At 36.4% G+C, this 15,634-nt stretch overlaps 1 protein-coding gene across 10 annotated transcripts in view; it reads left to right on the forward strand.

Annotated features, from left to right (window-relative positions):
- The window catches only part of LOC130457885 (galactocerebrosidase-like), a 147,242-nt gene that overhangs the window by 72,768 nt on the left and 58,840 nt on the right, over positions 1-15,634 (forward strand). For 8 of the 10 annotated variants that reach the window (XM_056820416.1, XM_056820431.1, XM_056820476.1 and 5 more), the window contains 5 exons: positions 1,516-1,671; positions 2,384-2,508; positions 6,786-6,913; positions 12,965-13,054; positions 14,930-15,016. In XM_056820416.1, coding sequence (XP_056676394.1) covers positions 1,516-1,671; positions 2,384-2,508; positions 6,786-6,913; positions 12,965-13,054; positions 14,930-15,016 — 586 coding nt within the window. The remainder of the gene's footprint in view (positions 1-1,515; positions 1,672-2,383; positions 2,509-6,785; positions 6,914-12,964; positions 13,055-14,929; positions 15,017-15,634) is intronic. The other 2 variants (XM_056820452.1, XM_056820421.1) reach the window with 1 other exon arrangement.

Raw genomic sequence — 15,634 nt, forward strand, 5'->3', positions numbered from 1 at the left:
CTTGAAACCTTTCCTCCTAGACTCTGCTTAGATGTTTTATCCTTCTGAGGTCTTTGCTGATCCCCCTCTCTCTCTTCTCTACCTCAAGATTCCTCAGAGCGTTTAATCTTAGTTTGCTTTTTGTTTAGATTATACTCTAGGGACTGTGTCTTTTTTTTTATCCTTATATTACCAGTGCTAACCTAGCCCCATGTAACAGTTAATTAACAATTGTTGAAGTAAATTGGTTTCATAAAAGCACAACATTAATTGAAACAGAATTATAGTGTGAAATTAGATTCATAGATACAATAGCTCTCAAGTGAATGTCCATGCAACATTGCTTTTAGGCTGTGTGATTCTGTGGGTTTTAATGTCTATTAATTATATTATTATGAATTATCTTGTTTAGAATTAAGGTATGTCTGAAGTACTTTTTACAGACTTTTACAGTCTATTACATTTGATTGTTCCAGAATGTTTCAGTTATTGTATATAATGTTCTCCTGGTTCTACTTATTTCACTCTGCATCAGTTCATTTAGGTCCTTCCAGTTCTTATAGAAAGCTACAGTTTCATCATTTCTTATAACATAATAGTATTCCATCACCGTCATATACCACAATTTATTCAGCCATTCCCCAATTTAGGGACACCACCTCAGTTTCCAATTTTTTCTACCATAAAAATTGCAGCTATAAATATTTTTGTACAAACAAATCCATTCCCATTTTTTTTAATCTTTTTGGGATACAATCTTAGTAGTGATATTGCTGGATCAAAAGGCATGCGTTCTTTTAAAACTTTTTGGGCAAAGTTCCAAATTGCCTTCCAGAATGGTTGGATCAATTCACAACTCCACCAGCAATGCATTACTGTCCCAATTTTTCCACATCCCCTCCAATATTTATTATTTTCCTTTGCTGTCATATTTGCAAATCTTCTGAGTGTGAGTTGGTATCTTGGAATTGTTTTGATTTGCCTTTCTCTAATCATTAAGGATTTAGAACATTTTTTATATGATTATTGCCTATTCATATCCCTTGAGCATTTGTCAATTAGGGAATGAAGTTTGACCTTTTATTAAAGGATTAGACCTCAGGTTTAAGAGATATTTGGCTTTCCCAATCTCTAGAATAACCCCTTTTCCAAGGGTTCTGAATAGCTGAAATTTTACCTTATTTTAGTTAATTCATTGTAATTCTACATATGTGTGTATGCTTATTTACAATTCTTTCTCAAAATTTTCACCATTGTTTTGAAATATCTCAGAAATGGAAATATCTAAGAAATGAATAGCTATCATTTTCTTTTCTTTCTTTTCTTTCTTTCTTTCTTTCTTTCTTTCTTTCTTTCTTTCTTTCTTTCTTTCTTTCTTTCTTTCTTTCTTTCTTTCTTTCTTTCTTTCTTTCTTTCTTTCTTTCTTTCTTTCTTTCTTTCTTTCTTTCTTTCTTTCTTTCTTTCTTTCTTTCTTTCTTTCTTTCTTTCTTTCTTTCTTTCTTTCTTTCTTTCTTTCTTTCTTTTTTTTTGTCTTAGGGCTCATTATCCTGGAACAAAAAGTGAAAATGATTCTTTGAAGACTAACAAAAAACTCTGGTCAACTGAAGATAGTAGCTTTTTTAAAGTTGAAGAAGTTGGAGGCTGCTGGGCTCGCATCTTGAATCAGAATTATGTGAATGGCCAAATGACTTCGTGAGTACCTTTTTATAGCAGTCTACTTAAATAATATTTAAGGGTGTGCTGGAACCAACTCAAATGACTTGGAGAATTGATTGTTAAAATGTTCATTGTGATTATTTATGCCTTGGAAACTTCCTAATGCTACAAATCAGGGTTTGATTTATGTTTTGTTTATTGTTTAGTCTTTAAAAAGTGATGGAGAAAATTAGATTAAACTCAAATTTATGTTGTGCAAACATTTTTTTCCCCTGGGAAGCTGTTTGTTAAATAGCAGCACATCCTTGGTAATAAATGTTCCATAATTTGATATAAATTGGAAGATCAAAAGAAGAAAATATAAAACAAAATGTAATTAACTGTTTTTTGATGAGAAGTATCAAAATCAAGAGAAGAAGATTGTTTTTGGCTACATTTTATTCACAATTGTTGGCTTTTTTTTCCCCTTTGGATAGAAAGAAAGAAGTTTGTCTGAAAGTTTTCAAAACTGTTTGGGTTGGGAAAGTTTAAGCTTCTAAAAGTTTAAATTGTGTCATATACATGTAAAACCCAGTGGAATTGTGCATTGATTATGGGGAGGAAAGAGGGGAAGAAAAGAACATGAATTATAACCATGGAAAAATATTCTAAATTAATTAATTAAATAAAAAATATCAATAAAAAATAAAATAAATTGTGTCATGAAGTAATTTTGGTCTTTCTCATTTGCCAAACCAAATTTTTTCAGCACAATTGCTTGGAACTTAGTGGCTAGCCATTATCCACGAATACCTCCCGAGAGAGATGGGATGTTGACTGCTAAGGAGCCTTGGAGTGGGCATTATGTTGTAGAGAATCCTATTTGGATTACAGGTATATATCAAATTTCTCCCAGTAATCGTCCTTTAAAGACATACAATGTAGTTAGAATAAACTTAAATAGCTTTTATTGTAAGGCTTTTATGCAATGCTATTGAGAATTATTTTGATTATTGTATCATTTGATTATTAATATCAATTTATAATATTCTTTTTCTGTTTAAAAGACCATCCTGATAGTTGAAGAAATATCCTTCCCTTCCCCTCCCTAAACAGTTCTAGGAAAGTCCTTATATTTCTGCCCTTATGACATTTTGGCTCTAAACTAGTTTGGTTGGGGCTTCACACTGTGAATCCTGTAAACTCTGCTTATTACTCTATAAACAGAACTAACTTGGGCTTTTTCTGGCTACCAAAAGTGACTCAGATGCCCTTATTCCCCTCATGAAGATTTGGGGCTAGTTGGACCATGAAGGAGAAACTGATGAGAATGAATTAATTTTGTCTGGCCATACAAATTACTTCTTTGTGGAGAAAATGTCCTCTTTCCTTCTATGTAGAATCACAGATTTTTATAATGATTCTGATGCAAGATCCTCCTCCTTCCCTCTGTCCAGTCCGGGGGAGGGGGGGGGTGGGGAGGAAAGGGGGGAGAAAGTGTTTGTGTGTGACATTTCTAATCTTCAGTGTATCATTTTCATCATTTTATACCCCTAAACACCCCATGATCAAAAAACCTATGACTATCATGGGATTTTCAGAATGGGACAGCAAAGATACAATTGGAACTCCCTTTTCTTTCCTCCTTAGTTTATCTTGCCCCTTTTCCTAGAGTTGGCATGTTTCCCAGGCTACAGATAAACTCTTCTCAAGATTTTTTGGAAATAGTTAAAGAAGACAAAAAATTTTATGGGGTGGGGTGGGGCAGGGCAGTTTTATTCTAAGGAATAGTAATACTAAGGGATCTTGAGAATTGGGGTTTCAAGCCAAATACTACTCTGAGAATTACACACTGAATCTCATCCCACATAATATCAATCTCATTGATATAGGGCCTACTTCCCATACTGGTGTAGATCACAACCTCTTCATCCCTTCTTATCTTTTTTTGTTTTATTACAATTGTTCTTTCATTAGAGAATCCATTGAGCCTCCTGTAGAATGAGTGAGGTCATATGCACCAAATTTGTTTGCCATTAACATAATTTTGTTTGAATCCTTTTTTTTTTTTAAAGTATTGAGTAGTTAGAAATTAAAGTAAATTTTTCTTTTGGTTTATAATTATATTCTTTTTGACTTCAGAGATTTATCCATGTGTTAATTCAAAGTAGCTCATCTTTTACAACAGAGGAAAAACTTAATAAAAATCAAATTTGCAGCAGTAGCAATATTGAAGTTGAAAATGGAGAAGCTTATTAGTTGAATGACAAAATTCTGTTAAGTTATAGAATAATAGGAGTTGAACTTTAAGCTACAGATTAGATTAAGGTCTAGGAATAATCTGGTAGGGTCAGTTATATCTTATTCTCTGATTAATTTAAAGTCCAGTTTATTTCTGGACATTATATTTTAAATGTCCCCTTTTTAAATGAATGGAACTAGGGTTTTAAAAAAAACTAGTTAAATACTATGCCAGTTGCATTTTTCATTTCATATTTTCCAAATTAAATTGTTATAGTTATGAATCATAGTGTGGTAACTTTACTTTGATCTTGGAGGGGAAACCCCTTAAAATTAAATTAAACAAATTTTCATTAAGAACCAACAATGAGCCAATAAGAAATGAAAAAAATAACATTTTTACTGAAGAATTTTATAGTCTGTATACAATTCATGCACAGAAAGACACAGATAATTGCAGGACAGAATGTTAACAATCAACGGGTTCAGGAAAAAAAATTTTAAAAGATGGCACTTGAACTGGTCCTTGAAGGAAGTAAGAAGTATTAGGGACAGAAGTGAGAAGAAATGTGTTCCAGGCAGAGGGAACAGTATACAAAGATTTGGAGGTAGGTGACAGAACTGAGTTCAGGGAACAGAAAGTAGGTCCAGATTGATTGGTTGCTTGATTCATAGAATGGTTGAAAGGGTAAATTGAAATGTCTGTAAATGGGAGTGTCTTGTTGGAGCTAGACATCCTGATTGGATGAGGAGAGATATCATGTGCCTGAAAGGGAAGAGTTCTGTATTATTCCAAGGTTATAAATTTGGTCGTCATTTTGAATTAATACCCAGATAATCTCTGAAGAAGTCCATAAAAAGAATGTATTTATGAATCTAATTCACTAAAAAGGAAAATTTGAAGAAGGAATGGACTTAGGGGAAGAGATAATGAATGCCATTGTAAACATAATGAATTTATGATGTTTATGTGACTTTGGGATGGAGATTTCAGAGTAATTAGGTGTGGATATATAATCTGGACGCATATGGGGCCTATATGTGATACAGTGGATAGAGCACCAAGCCTGAAATGAGGAAGACTCATTTTCCTCAGTTCAAATTCAGCCTCAGACAGCCACTTACTAGCTGTGTGACTGACCTTGGGTAAGTCACTTAACCCTGTTGGCCTTCATTTCCTCTCTCTTAAATGAGCTGGACACGGAAATGGCAAATTCCCAGAAAACTTCAAATGGAGTCATGAAGAATCGGACATGCCATAAACAACTAGACAATAACATACTTAGAGATTCATTTGCACAAAAATCATTAATACTTTTCAAGAGGGAGAGAGCGCTCATGGATTTCATCTTTTGTCTCATCTGTACCACCACTCCACTCAGTGGTTTTGGCTGCCTTCTGGGCCCTTGGTTGGTTATTCTTCCCCTTAAAGATAGGTCTTTTCAATGCTTCCACATCAAAAATAATTTCTAACCATCTCTTCTCTTATGGATATGCAAATTTCACATCATATTCATGGGAAGGTGTTCCAACTATTGTTACCCGTTTCTGTAGACCCCTCTCCTTCTCACTCCATACTAAATATATTTACCCTTATTGTCCAACCTCTAGATTGAAGATATAAACCTTCCAGCTGAGTGCAGTTAAAACAAGGCAGAAGACAGGTTCAGAATGGGTCTTTGCAAAATAAATAAATAAATAAATACAACAAGTCATTACTATCAACTGGGAGGGGATAAAGAAGGCTTCATATTGGAGGCAGATCTTTAGTTGAGCCTTAGAAGAAAAAAGGTATGGAGAGAGAACATGATAATGTTTCAACTGTGAAGAATAAGAAGGATTTTTAGACTAGAATATGGTGTTGATAATGAAAATTACCTAATAATATTTATAATTATCTTAATATGTTCAAGTTGCCTTACTATGTGAAGGATGAAGATGTGTAAGATTGACTCTATTTACCTTGGACTTAGCATTGAATTGGAGAAACTGTCACTAGGACCCATAATAACTTGAAGAAACTTACTCTCTCCGCCATACCAACTCTTCCTTTGTCTATCATTAGATAACCAAAAAATCCTTATACTTTGAGTAAACATCTCTGGTTCTTTAAAAAAAAAAAAAAGAATGGGTCTTTGCTATGGATCATTTGTGTAATGTTGGGCAAATCATTTAACCTTTATTGTTCTTAGTTTCCTTATCTTTAAAATGAGGGGATTGGTTTAGATGGCCCTTCCTGGATTTAAATCAGATATATTTAATAGCAGTGTGATCCTTGTCCAAATCTTTTCCCAACTTGAGTTTAACTTTTCTTATAATGAAAAAGAGAATAATTAAAGTTTTTATTAAGCACCATCTCTGTAATTTTGTTGGGTATTAGGGATACAAAACTGAACTTGGATCCTTTGGTTTCAAATATAGACTGTTGGCCTCTCTCCCAGAGATCCAGGCCCTGAAGTGCATATATCTGGGGCTGGCTTGATGAAGTGATTTGGGAGGGGCAATTGTAATCAGTTGATAAGTTATTAAGGATTCAGAGATGGCAAAATTTAATGGAGATAAATTGCTATTCATTTTTGGTTACTAAATTGAAAGAAGATATTTTTTTAAACCCTTACCTTCTATCCTAGTGTCATTTCTAAGACTGAAGGTCAGCAAAGGCTAGATAATTGGGGTTAAGGAACTTGCTCAGGGACACACAGGTAGAAAGTGTCTGAGGTCAAATTTGAACCCAGGTCCTCCTGACTCTTGGCTTAGTGCTCTATCCACTGGACAACATAGCTGCCCCAAAGGAGAAGTGGATTTGATAGGTGATTTCTGCATATGTAGAAAACTATGTTAGAGCAAAAAATCTAGTAATGTAGAATGATTATGCTCTTTATGTTTTTTTAAACAAACCTTGAGTTCTTGTTCTTTCTGCCTTTCCACAGCTCATACCACTCAGTTTGCTCAACCAGGGTGGCAATACCTGAAAACAGTTGGCCTTTTAAAATATGGTGGAAGCTATGTAGCTCTTACAGATGGCTTAGGTAACCTCACTATTATCATTGAAACCATGGTAAGATTTCTAAAGCTCATTTAATTAACTGATTGCAAGAAAGAGGATTAGTAATTACTGAATAAAGTATTTTGTTTTTATAACTTTATTTCCTAGAGCATTTGAACCAGTTCTAAAATAGTTTTCTTTATTTTGTGACAAGGAAATCACTTTTAAAAGACTGATATATATTAATTTAAGGTCGCCAAGGAATTCAGCTATGTAATTCCTTAATGAAAACTCAAGTCAGCCGTCAACCTTTTATGGAGTTTTAATTACAAACAGGAGGAAGAAAAGGAATTAGAGATAGAGAGATAGAGGGAGAGAGAAAGGGGAGAGAAGGGAATAGGGCTTAAATACCCCTACTGTTTAGGCTGGGCCAAAAGGCCCAAGCCCTTAGATAGCTGGGGCAATGAAAGGAGATCAGTCCCTATTACTCACGTGACCAAAAATGGAGAAACAGTCTCCGGGGGCCCCCACCTTCAGCTTCCTTCAGTGCAAGCTTCTCAGAGCACACCACAACCACTCAGACAAACTCCTCAACCACCTCCAGTCTTCAGACCCCCCTATCCTTAAGAAAACCATCCAAGTTCCCTCCCCTCAGTCCTCACATCTACCAATCACCTGTCCATCAATTTCCCTGTGCCAATGGAGGCTCTAGCTTAACCCAGGACCGCCCAGAGGTCTGGCTTTGCACATGTCTGTTGTAGGTCATATTTTCAAATAATTAAATCTTTGATCCTTTGCTACAGCCCTTTCTAAATCCTGTTAGGACTGAGTAGGGTGGAGATTGATTCCAAGTATCTCCATTGTATCAATTCTAAAATCAATCATGACTCAAATAAATTCCTGTTCTATGCTTAAGCATAGGTCAAAGTCCTTTCCATTGTTCAGCAAAAGGTTTCTGTCCTAAAGTAATCTTAAGAAGGGAGGAGAAGGAACCTCCCATGCCAATGGGGTTCACATTCCAATAGTCAAGACCCACTATCAATAGGAAATTTTTCAAGTATGAAATTTCCCAATGGTGAAATTTCCAACATTTATAAGTCTAAGAAATTTTGAGGTTTACAATTTGCTTTCCTTTTTTCAGGCTTTTCCTTCAGCTAAGTTGATATCAATGCTGTGTTCTGAACATATTCTTTCCTGCCCCATAGTTGGGTCCATTTCCTTAACATCTGTCTGTTCTTCCTCTCCACTAACTTACATTTTGCCTCTCCTTTTAATTATCAGCTTAAATTTTGCCTGTTATGTGAAGTGTTTTGTGACTATTCTCACCCTACGTGGGTGACAATCTTCTCTACTTCCTTGATATTTGCTATCTATGTTATGGGCTCATGAGATAGAATGTCATGCCCTTGTTTGAAAGCTTCCATTGCACAGAAACTCTCTATTGGTAGAGGAAGCCCATTCCATTTTAATTTAGGAAATCCCCCCTGCTCTATCCCAAGCTTAAATTTGCTCCTCTGACACTTCTCAACTTCTGCCATTTCCTCTTGACACCTCTTCCTCTCCCTCCCACCAGAGTATGTGACCATAACTATTTAATAGTGCTAGGGGTTGAGCCAAGATGGTGGCTTCATAGCAATGAAAGCTGAAACTGCTCTGACAATCTATTTAACAATCCTTTAAGTACTTGAAGGCAGCCATTATGTTTCTCTAGGCCAAAAATTCTAAGGTGTTTTTATTTCACTTAAGTCCCACATGACATGGCTTTTAGTACCTTTACCTTCCTCTTTGCCTTTCTTTGGACCCTCTGGTTTCTTGGTGTCCTTACTTGAATAAGGCATTGTGAAATGAATATATAATATCCCAAGTATGGACTAACAAGGACAAAGAACAGAACAATTCTTACTTTCCTTGTTCTGGACACTGTTCTCCTATTGCCAGTCAGTATAGCTGTCACTTCACATGATTGATCATTCTGAGCTCATATACTAAGAGGTTTATTGAATATCAGTTGTGTATTAATCAATTTGTCCCCTTCCCTTTGCCCCTGACATTTTCCAGATAAACTTTTACCTGGCTACATCTTCCCTATTCTATAATTAGGAAGTTGATATTTTGGAACCCAAATTTAGAACAAGTTCATCATATTATGTTTGGCTATTTTTTCTTCCAGGCAGTCTTTTTGGATACTGTTTCAGCTATCCTGTTTCCTGGCTTTCCATCCCTCCTTTTTATCATCTGCAAGGGCTTTCTATGGTATTATCTGACTTGTTGGTAAAATGTTGAACAGCACAAGTCATCATTGATAATGTGCTGTAGCCTGTTTTTAGCCACCATCCTCTCAGTTACCTTCCAGAGTGTCATTTTAATTCTTCTGAAATTTTATGGTCCTTGACCTCCTAGTTATACTAAGAAAATGCTAGAATTGAGAAAGGTTTTCTTTAGGACTAAGCATTTGTTGGAAGGATTGCAGAATAGGTCAGTTTTTCCAATGCAATCCAAACTGTTAGTGTAGCTTTATGGAAAACACTTATTAATTGTGCAAGAAAATTAATAAATCATTAATATCCTTTGACTAGAGAGTCTACTGCTGTTATCTTACATTCAGGAAGATATAGACACCATTCTTTTGGGTTTGTTTTATAGTGTCCTGCTGCCTTGTGAGGTCACTTGATTCTAGTTGTTGTATTCTGGTTCTTAAAGACTGGATTTCATCCTTAGCTTTTTGGTCGTCCTTTTCCTTTTGGTCTGATTTTCTTTGGAAGTCATCTTTCATCCTCTTTACCTCATCTTTCATCTCCTTTTCCTCATCTTTCATCTTCTTCACCTCATCTTTCATATGCTTTGCCTCATCTTTCACCTCCTTTGCCTCATTTTCCATCTGGTTGATTTTGGCTTTCAAGACACTATTTTCTTGTTTTAGTTCAAGTGCCTCTGTTTCCAGATGACTTATCTTAGTTTTTAAGTTCTTTTCCCAATTGCCTTCAGTCTCTCTTAATTGTGTTTTGAATTGCATTTTAAGTTCTTCCAAAGCCTGTGTCTAATTCGCTGGGATTTCTAATTTTTTCTTTGCTGGTCCTTCCCCCTCTGTTTTGTTCACTCTTTGCTCATTACCTGTGCAGAAGGTCTCTATTGTAATTTCTTTCTTCTTTTTCTGTTGTTTGCTCGAGTTTACCCCTTCTTTGCTCCCTGTATTTGTCTGTGCTCTTGCTCCTCTCATTTTTTTTGGTTTTGGGGCTGTCAGTCTCTCTTCTTGGAGCTTTGTCAGATCTCTTGGTACAGTCTCAAGGGGAGGAATGTTAGCTTCCCTGTCCTCTAGAGGCTTTTGATCGGATTAAATTCAACTGTGTTGGGCTATATGTGCTCTGAGGCCGAAGACTCCTGGACGGCTGGGCCGCCTAAGTTCTCTCCAGTTCTCTCTAGCTGTTTCTCCACTGTCCGCAAGGTTCCCCAGTGCCTTTGCCTGCCCCGAGGTTCCTGTCCTTGCCGGAGGCCCTGCACTCTAGGGGGCAGAGGGGTCCTGGTCTCCCTGAGCTCTGAGGAGTCCTGATGGGATTAGGTTCAACTGGATTGGTCTGGATGTGCCCCGAGGCAACAGTGAGACTGGAGCCAGATGGAGGGAACTGGCCACGGCCCTGGTCTCTCCCTGGCTTCCTCCCTTCCTCCCCGCACATGCTGGACGCTCCGAGCCCCGCTGCTCACAAGGTAGACCCTCCAAACCAGCACCTTTGCCTGCCCAGAGGTTCCAGCTGCCGCTGGGGGCTCAGCCCTCTGGGTTGGGGGGAGGGGTCCTGGGACCTTCCCTCTGCCTTCCCCTTCGACCCGAGTGTTCTCGGATTCTGGCTTTTGGGGGGTATACCTTTTGATTTGAGTCTAAAAGGAGGGTTCCCCACCTCTGTCCTGTTGTTAAGTTTGAATTTGAATCCCCTAGGAGCATTCAGTTTGTGATCGGTAAGGAAGGGTTCTCAGAGGACTGAACTTTTGCTGCTTCTAAGCCGCCATCTTGACTCCGCCCCAAGATATAGACACCAAGAACAAAACTTCCACATAAAAAGTTTCATAAGAACATTATTTTTTATAACAAAAACATGTTCTCATCAGTTTGGAAATATATGAACAAATTGTCACACATGAATATAATAAATTATTCCTGTGCAATATTAAAATTTTAGAAAAATTTGATTAACCATTTTCTGTAAGATCCTCCTGTTTCCTACTCAATCTTAAAATGATATTCACTCCTTCTTGACTAATGTCTCATGAAAAGGATAAGAGAAAAAGAAGGAAAAGCAAGTAGAAACCTTCTGACCCAGAGCCTTCTATCTTGTGCTACATGTCCCTGAGGGCAGGAGGCAGATGGTGAGGAACAGCTATACCAACACCAGGCATCTTGTGCCTCCCAAGGCCAGATTGATCTCCCAGCCAGGATGTTGAGGACTCCTGTTCAAAGAGGAGCAGCCTTCATCTTTGCCTCAGGCCTTCCATCACCTGCTCCAGTGCCTCTCCATTTAGGGAAGAGGAAGAATAAAGTCAGTGGGGAGGGGGACTTCCTTCTCCTGCAAAGCAATTTTCTCTCTAATCTGCAGCCTTCAGAAGGAAGAGAAGTAGTAAAACAGGGCCTTTCTGCAGCCTCTCACACTGATGAACATCTTCTCCCAGATACTTTCTTCTCTCTTGGTTTCTGGGGTGCCACACTCCCCTGGTTCTCCATCTACTTCTCAGACTGCTCCTTCTCTGTTTCTTGGCTATATCCTTCTCCCAGTTGCAGCCTCTCATAGGTATTCCTCTGGATTCTGCATTGAACCCTCTTCTTTTCTCCCTCTATACTGCTCCCCTTGCTGATTTCCTCAGTTCCCTTGGATTTAATTACTGTCTCTAGGCTGATGATTCTCAGAACTACCTGCTGTGACCTCTCTGCTGACTTCCAGTCTTGTATCTCTAACTACCTTTCAGACATCTCAAACTGGATTTATAGTAGAAACCTTAAACCCGATATGTTGAAAACAGAATTCATCTTCTTTCCCCTTAAATACTGCTCATCTCCTGCCTTCCTTACTACTGTTGCGGGCAACTTCATTGTCCAGAGCCTAGGAGTTATCTTGGATTCCCCATTATTCCTCCTCTCCATCCAAGCTGTTGTCAAGGCCTGTGGATTTCACCTCTGCAATATCTCTCTGACACATCCTCTGTCTCCTCTGCCACTGCCACTGTCCCTCTGGTACAGACCCTGGATGACTGTGATAGCCTCCTCATGGGTCTGCTGCCACTCCAATCCCTCCTCCATTCAGCCAGTAGAGTAATTTTCCTAACTCATGTCTGATCATGTCATTCCCCTACTTAGTAAACTCCTGTGGCTCCCTATTGCCTCCAGGCAATGTTCTATTTGGTGGTCAAAACCCTTAATTACCTAGCCCCCTCCTACTGCTTCAGTCTTCTGACACCTTCCTCCTCAATATATACTATTCTATTCTCTGTTAGTTATTTCCTGTTTATCCTGTGTTTAGCTTGCTTTGTATATATTTATTTGCATGTCATCTCCCCCATTGGATTGTAAGCTCCTCGAGGGCAGGGGCTATCTTTTGCTATTGTATCCCTATTCCTTATCACAGTACCTGGCATATAGCAGGTGCTAAACAAATGTTTATAGACAAATTAGTTAAAAAAAATAACCATCTAGTTATCTGAGTGTGACAGCATATGTCCTATTTCACATTCAGCTCTCTACCTCTTCTAAGAACAGAGAAAGGGATCTTTTCCTTTCTTCTTTGGACCAACTTTATATATTATATATATATATATATATATATATATATATATATATATATATGTCATAACCAGCTTGTTAATTATATTAGAGAGCATTTGATTTTAGTGTTTTTATTCTTTCTTTTTTAAATTTCCATTTCTATTTCTTTTCTTTCTATTTCTATTTTATGTTTTCTATAAAATGAAAATAATATTTATGCTTCCTAACTTGTCCAATGGTGGTAAGATCAAGTGGAATAATGTATACACAATGTAAATCTTATGTGCCATACAAATGTTAGTACTATTTTTTTTAACAAGGAATGTCTTGTCTATTTAGATTTTAATTAGGATTGTTTGTTGTTTGTTTTTTTTTTTCAGAGTTATCCGATTTCACAATGCAAAAAGGATCATGCGAGTTTTTTCCAGGTGACTGATCAAATAATCATTTTCTCTCTTCAGGGAACCTTTGTAAGTATTGAAAGCCTTGTTTCATGAAACCCCCAATTGCCTGAATAATAAACCATCAAGCAACCCATTTTTGAACACCGTAGATAGGACTAAGTACCCTTTTGGTCTCCTTAGTTTCTCTTATTATATCTAGGGGTCTCCCAAGTATTCTCCCAGGCTCTGGCTATAACCTATTTCCCAAGTGTCTTGTAACCAGTCTGTTGTTCCTCCTTGCTTCTTCTCTGTAAGGTGTATATATGTATGTACACATACATACACACATCTTACATATATACACATTCATACCTCACATATATGTATATACACACCTTAAATATATGTATGTACACACTCCCCTATATATACACCTTACATATATGTATATATGCACATACACACTCCCATATATATATATATACCTTACATATATAAATATATATATATATATACACATGCACACACACACCTTTCATATATGTATACACACACATATCCAAATTGTTTAATTTGGTGAAATTTCTGTTACTGCTGTCTTTCCCCAGGCAATGTTCCCAGAGTAGTGGCTCTGCATGGTGGCCCATGAGTTTGTCCTCCTTGTCTTGATTAATGATGCATTCTATTTTAACTGCATTAGTAGTTTTTAGTTTTTTCAGATTGGCAGCATGTCTACATGTAATGACTGGACAACTATGTCAGATGTCATTCATTATTTCTTGTTGATTAATATTAATCATCTTATAGAGAACCTTGGCATAGAGACTGTTTCATAATTCCAGAAGAATTGAAAGACTATGTGCTTTGAAGTTTTTTTGTAATAATCATTAGTTGCTTAAGATGAACCTTTTCATGAAAGATCATGAGAATTTTGTACAAAGTAAGACACAAGACTATTGCAGTTTCTACACAGTGTTGCATTAAAGACTAAAAACAGTGTCACTCAGACTTGGACTTTCTATGTAAGCATAAATGAAGCATATGTAACACTTTGGAAATGAGCTTTTTTTCACATGGATATTCTAACAAGGTACTAAATATTCTGTTGTAGTTCTTTTTTGCCCAAAACTCTGACTCGAGTAGAATACTCTAAATTCTGGAGTATCTATAAGAAATGATGTATTTATTTATATAATTCAGACCTGTTTTTCTGAATTCTCCTTCCATATGTTGCTGTTAAAATGAAGCAGTAGGAAGAAGGAGGTCAGAAAGGGAACAAGGAATAGCACCATTGTTGGATTTCATAACCTCATACTTTGGCATCACTATATGCCAGCTGGTAGAAGTCATCCCTTGGTTAATCAGAGTTTAAAAGCAGTTTATGCAAAATGAGATAGCTAGAACTTAATATTGTGCTATAGAAAGCTGAACCATACTCTTATAGGTTAGCAACATTTCCATAGAAGAATAGCTTCTAGTCCTTCCCCAAGTTTCTTTCTGTTCTTAGAAAGACAAAAACTACTTAATCTCTGCCACTAACACAAATTCATACCAAGTTAAGTTAACTCTCTTCTATACACATTGTTGTCAAAACATGTTGGTTTATTTGCAAAAGTCCTGAGAGATGAACATCAAAATCTAAGCACCCCAAAGAAATCTAGCATTTCAATGAATGCCGGCTGTCTTATGTGATACTGACGAAAAATGATTACATCATATCTTACTTTTTACAACTGCTTCTTTGACTCCACCTTCTGAAGTTCAGTCCTGTCTTTTTCTGCAGTTGGGAAAGGATGGAGAGAAGAAAATCTTAAGTTTTCTTCTCAAAGTTGAGGGTGGCTGTTAAATTTAGCAAGTTTGGTAAATTTAGTTACCTTTTGTTATCATTTATTTTAGAAATTCTAAGACTGGTCTAGACTAATGAAAACTCTTTCCCTTTTTCTGATGATTTTCTCTTCCCAGAAAAGCTTAACAATGCTACAGATATGGTATTCCAGACTCGGGAAGCAAAGTAGGAATTACTCATTCGAAAAACAAAAGCCTCTACTGGTAGGAATTAGTAACATTTTATGAAAAATAAAACTCTTTTCAAGACAAAACAGCACTTTTAAACAATAGCTTTCAGTTCTGTCCATTCTGAGCGAACAAATCATTTCATCTTTTTGTATCTCATCTACTTTCTCTGTTGATAAAATCTGACTCTTAGTTATTAGTCTTAAACACTATCCTCCAGGTAAAATATGATACATATAATCTTTGACATAGTGTAGACATAAAAACAAGCTTGTAAAGTGAATTGTCATAAAACAAATTGTTTTTATGTGGTATTAATTTATCTTCTGAATCTGAAAATCTGAAAATATCTTCTGAATGAATATCTTCTGAACTAGAGATTTGGTGTGAAATCATAGCTTTGACCAATAATTTATCACAAAAGCAAAGCTAAGAAAACTTTAAAATAATAAATTTTGCTCTTGGTCCTACAAAATGGACATAAATTTTTTTGTGCATTTATTCTAAAAAGGGACTCAGTGTACTCCAAAATATACATATAGCACATAAAATATGGCTAATAAATCTTACCTAAAACTTATGTACTAACTATAATAATTATAAAGTACTTAAATGAACAAATTCTGAGTAAACAATAGCATTTTATGATCATTT

Source organism: Monodelphis domestica, chromosome 1 (assembly GCF_027887165.1).
Source record: "Monodelphis domestica isolate mMonDom1 chromosome 1, mMonDom1.pri, whole genome shotgun sequence".
NCBI classification, from domain to species: Eukaryota; Metazoa; Chordata; class Mammalia; order Didelphimorphia; family Didelphidae; genus Monodelphis; species Monodelphis domestica.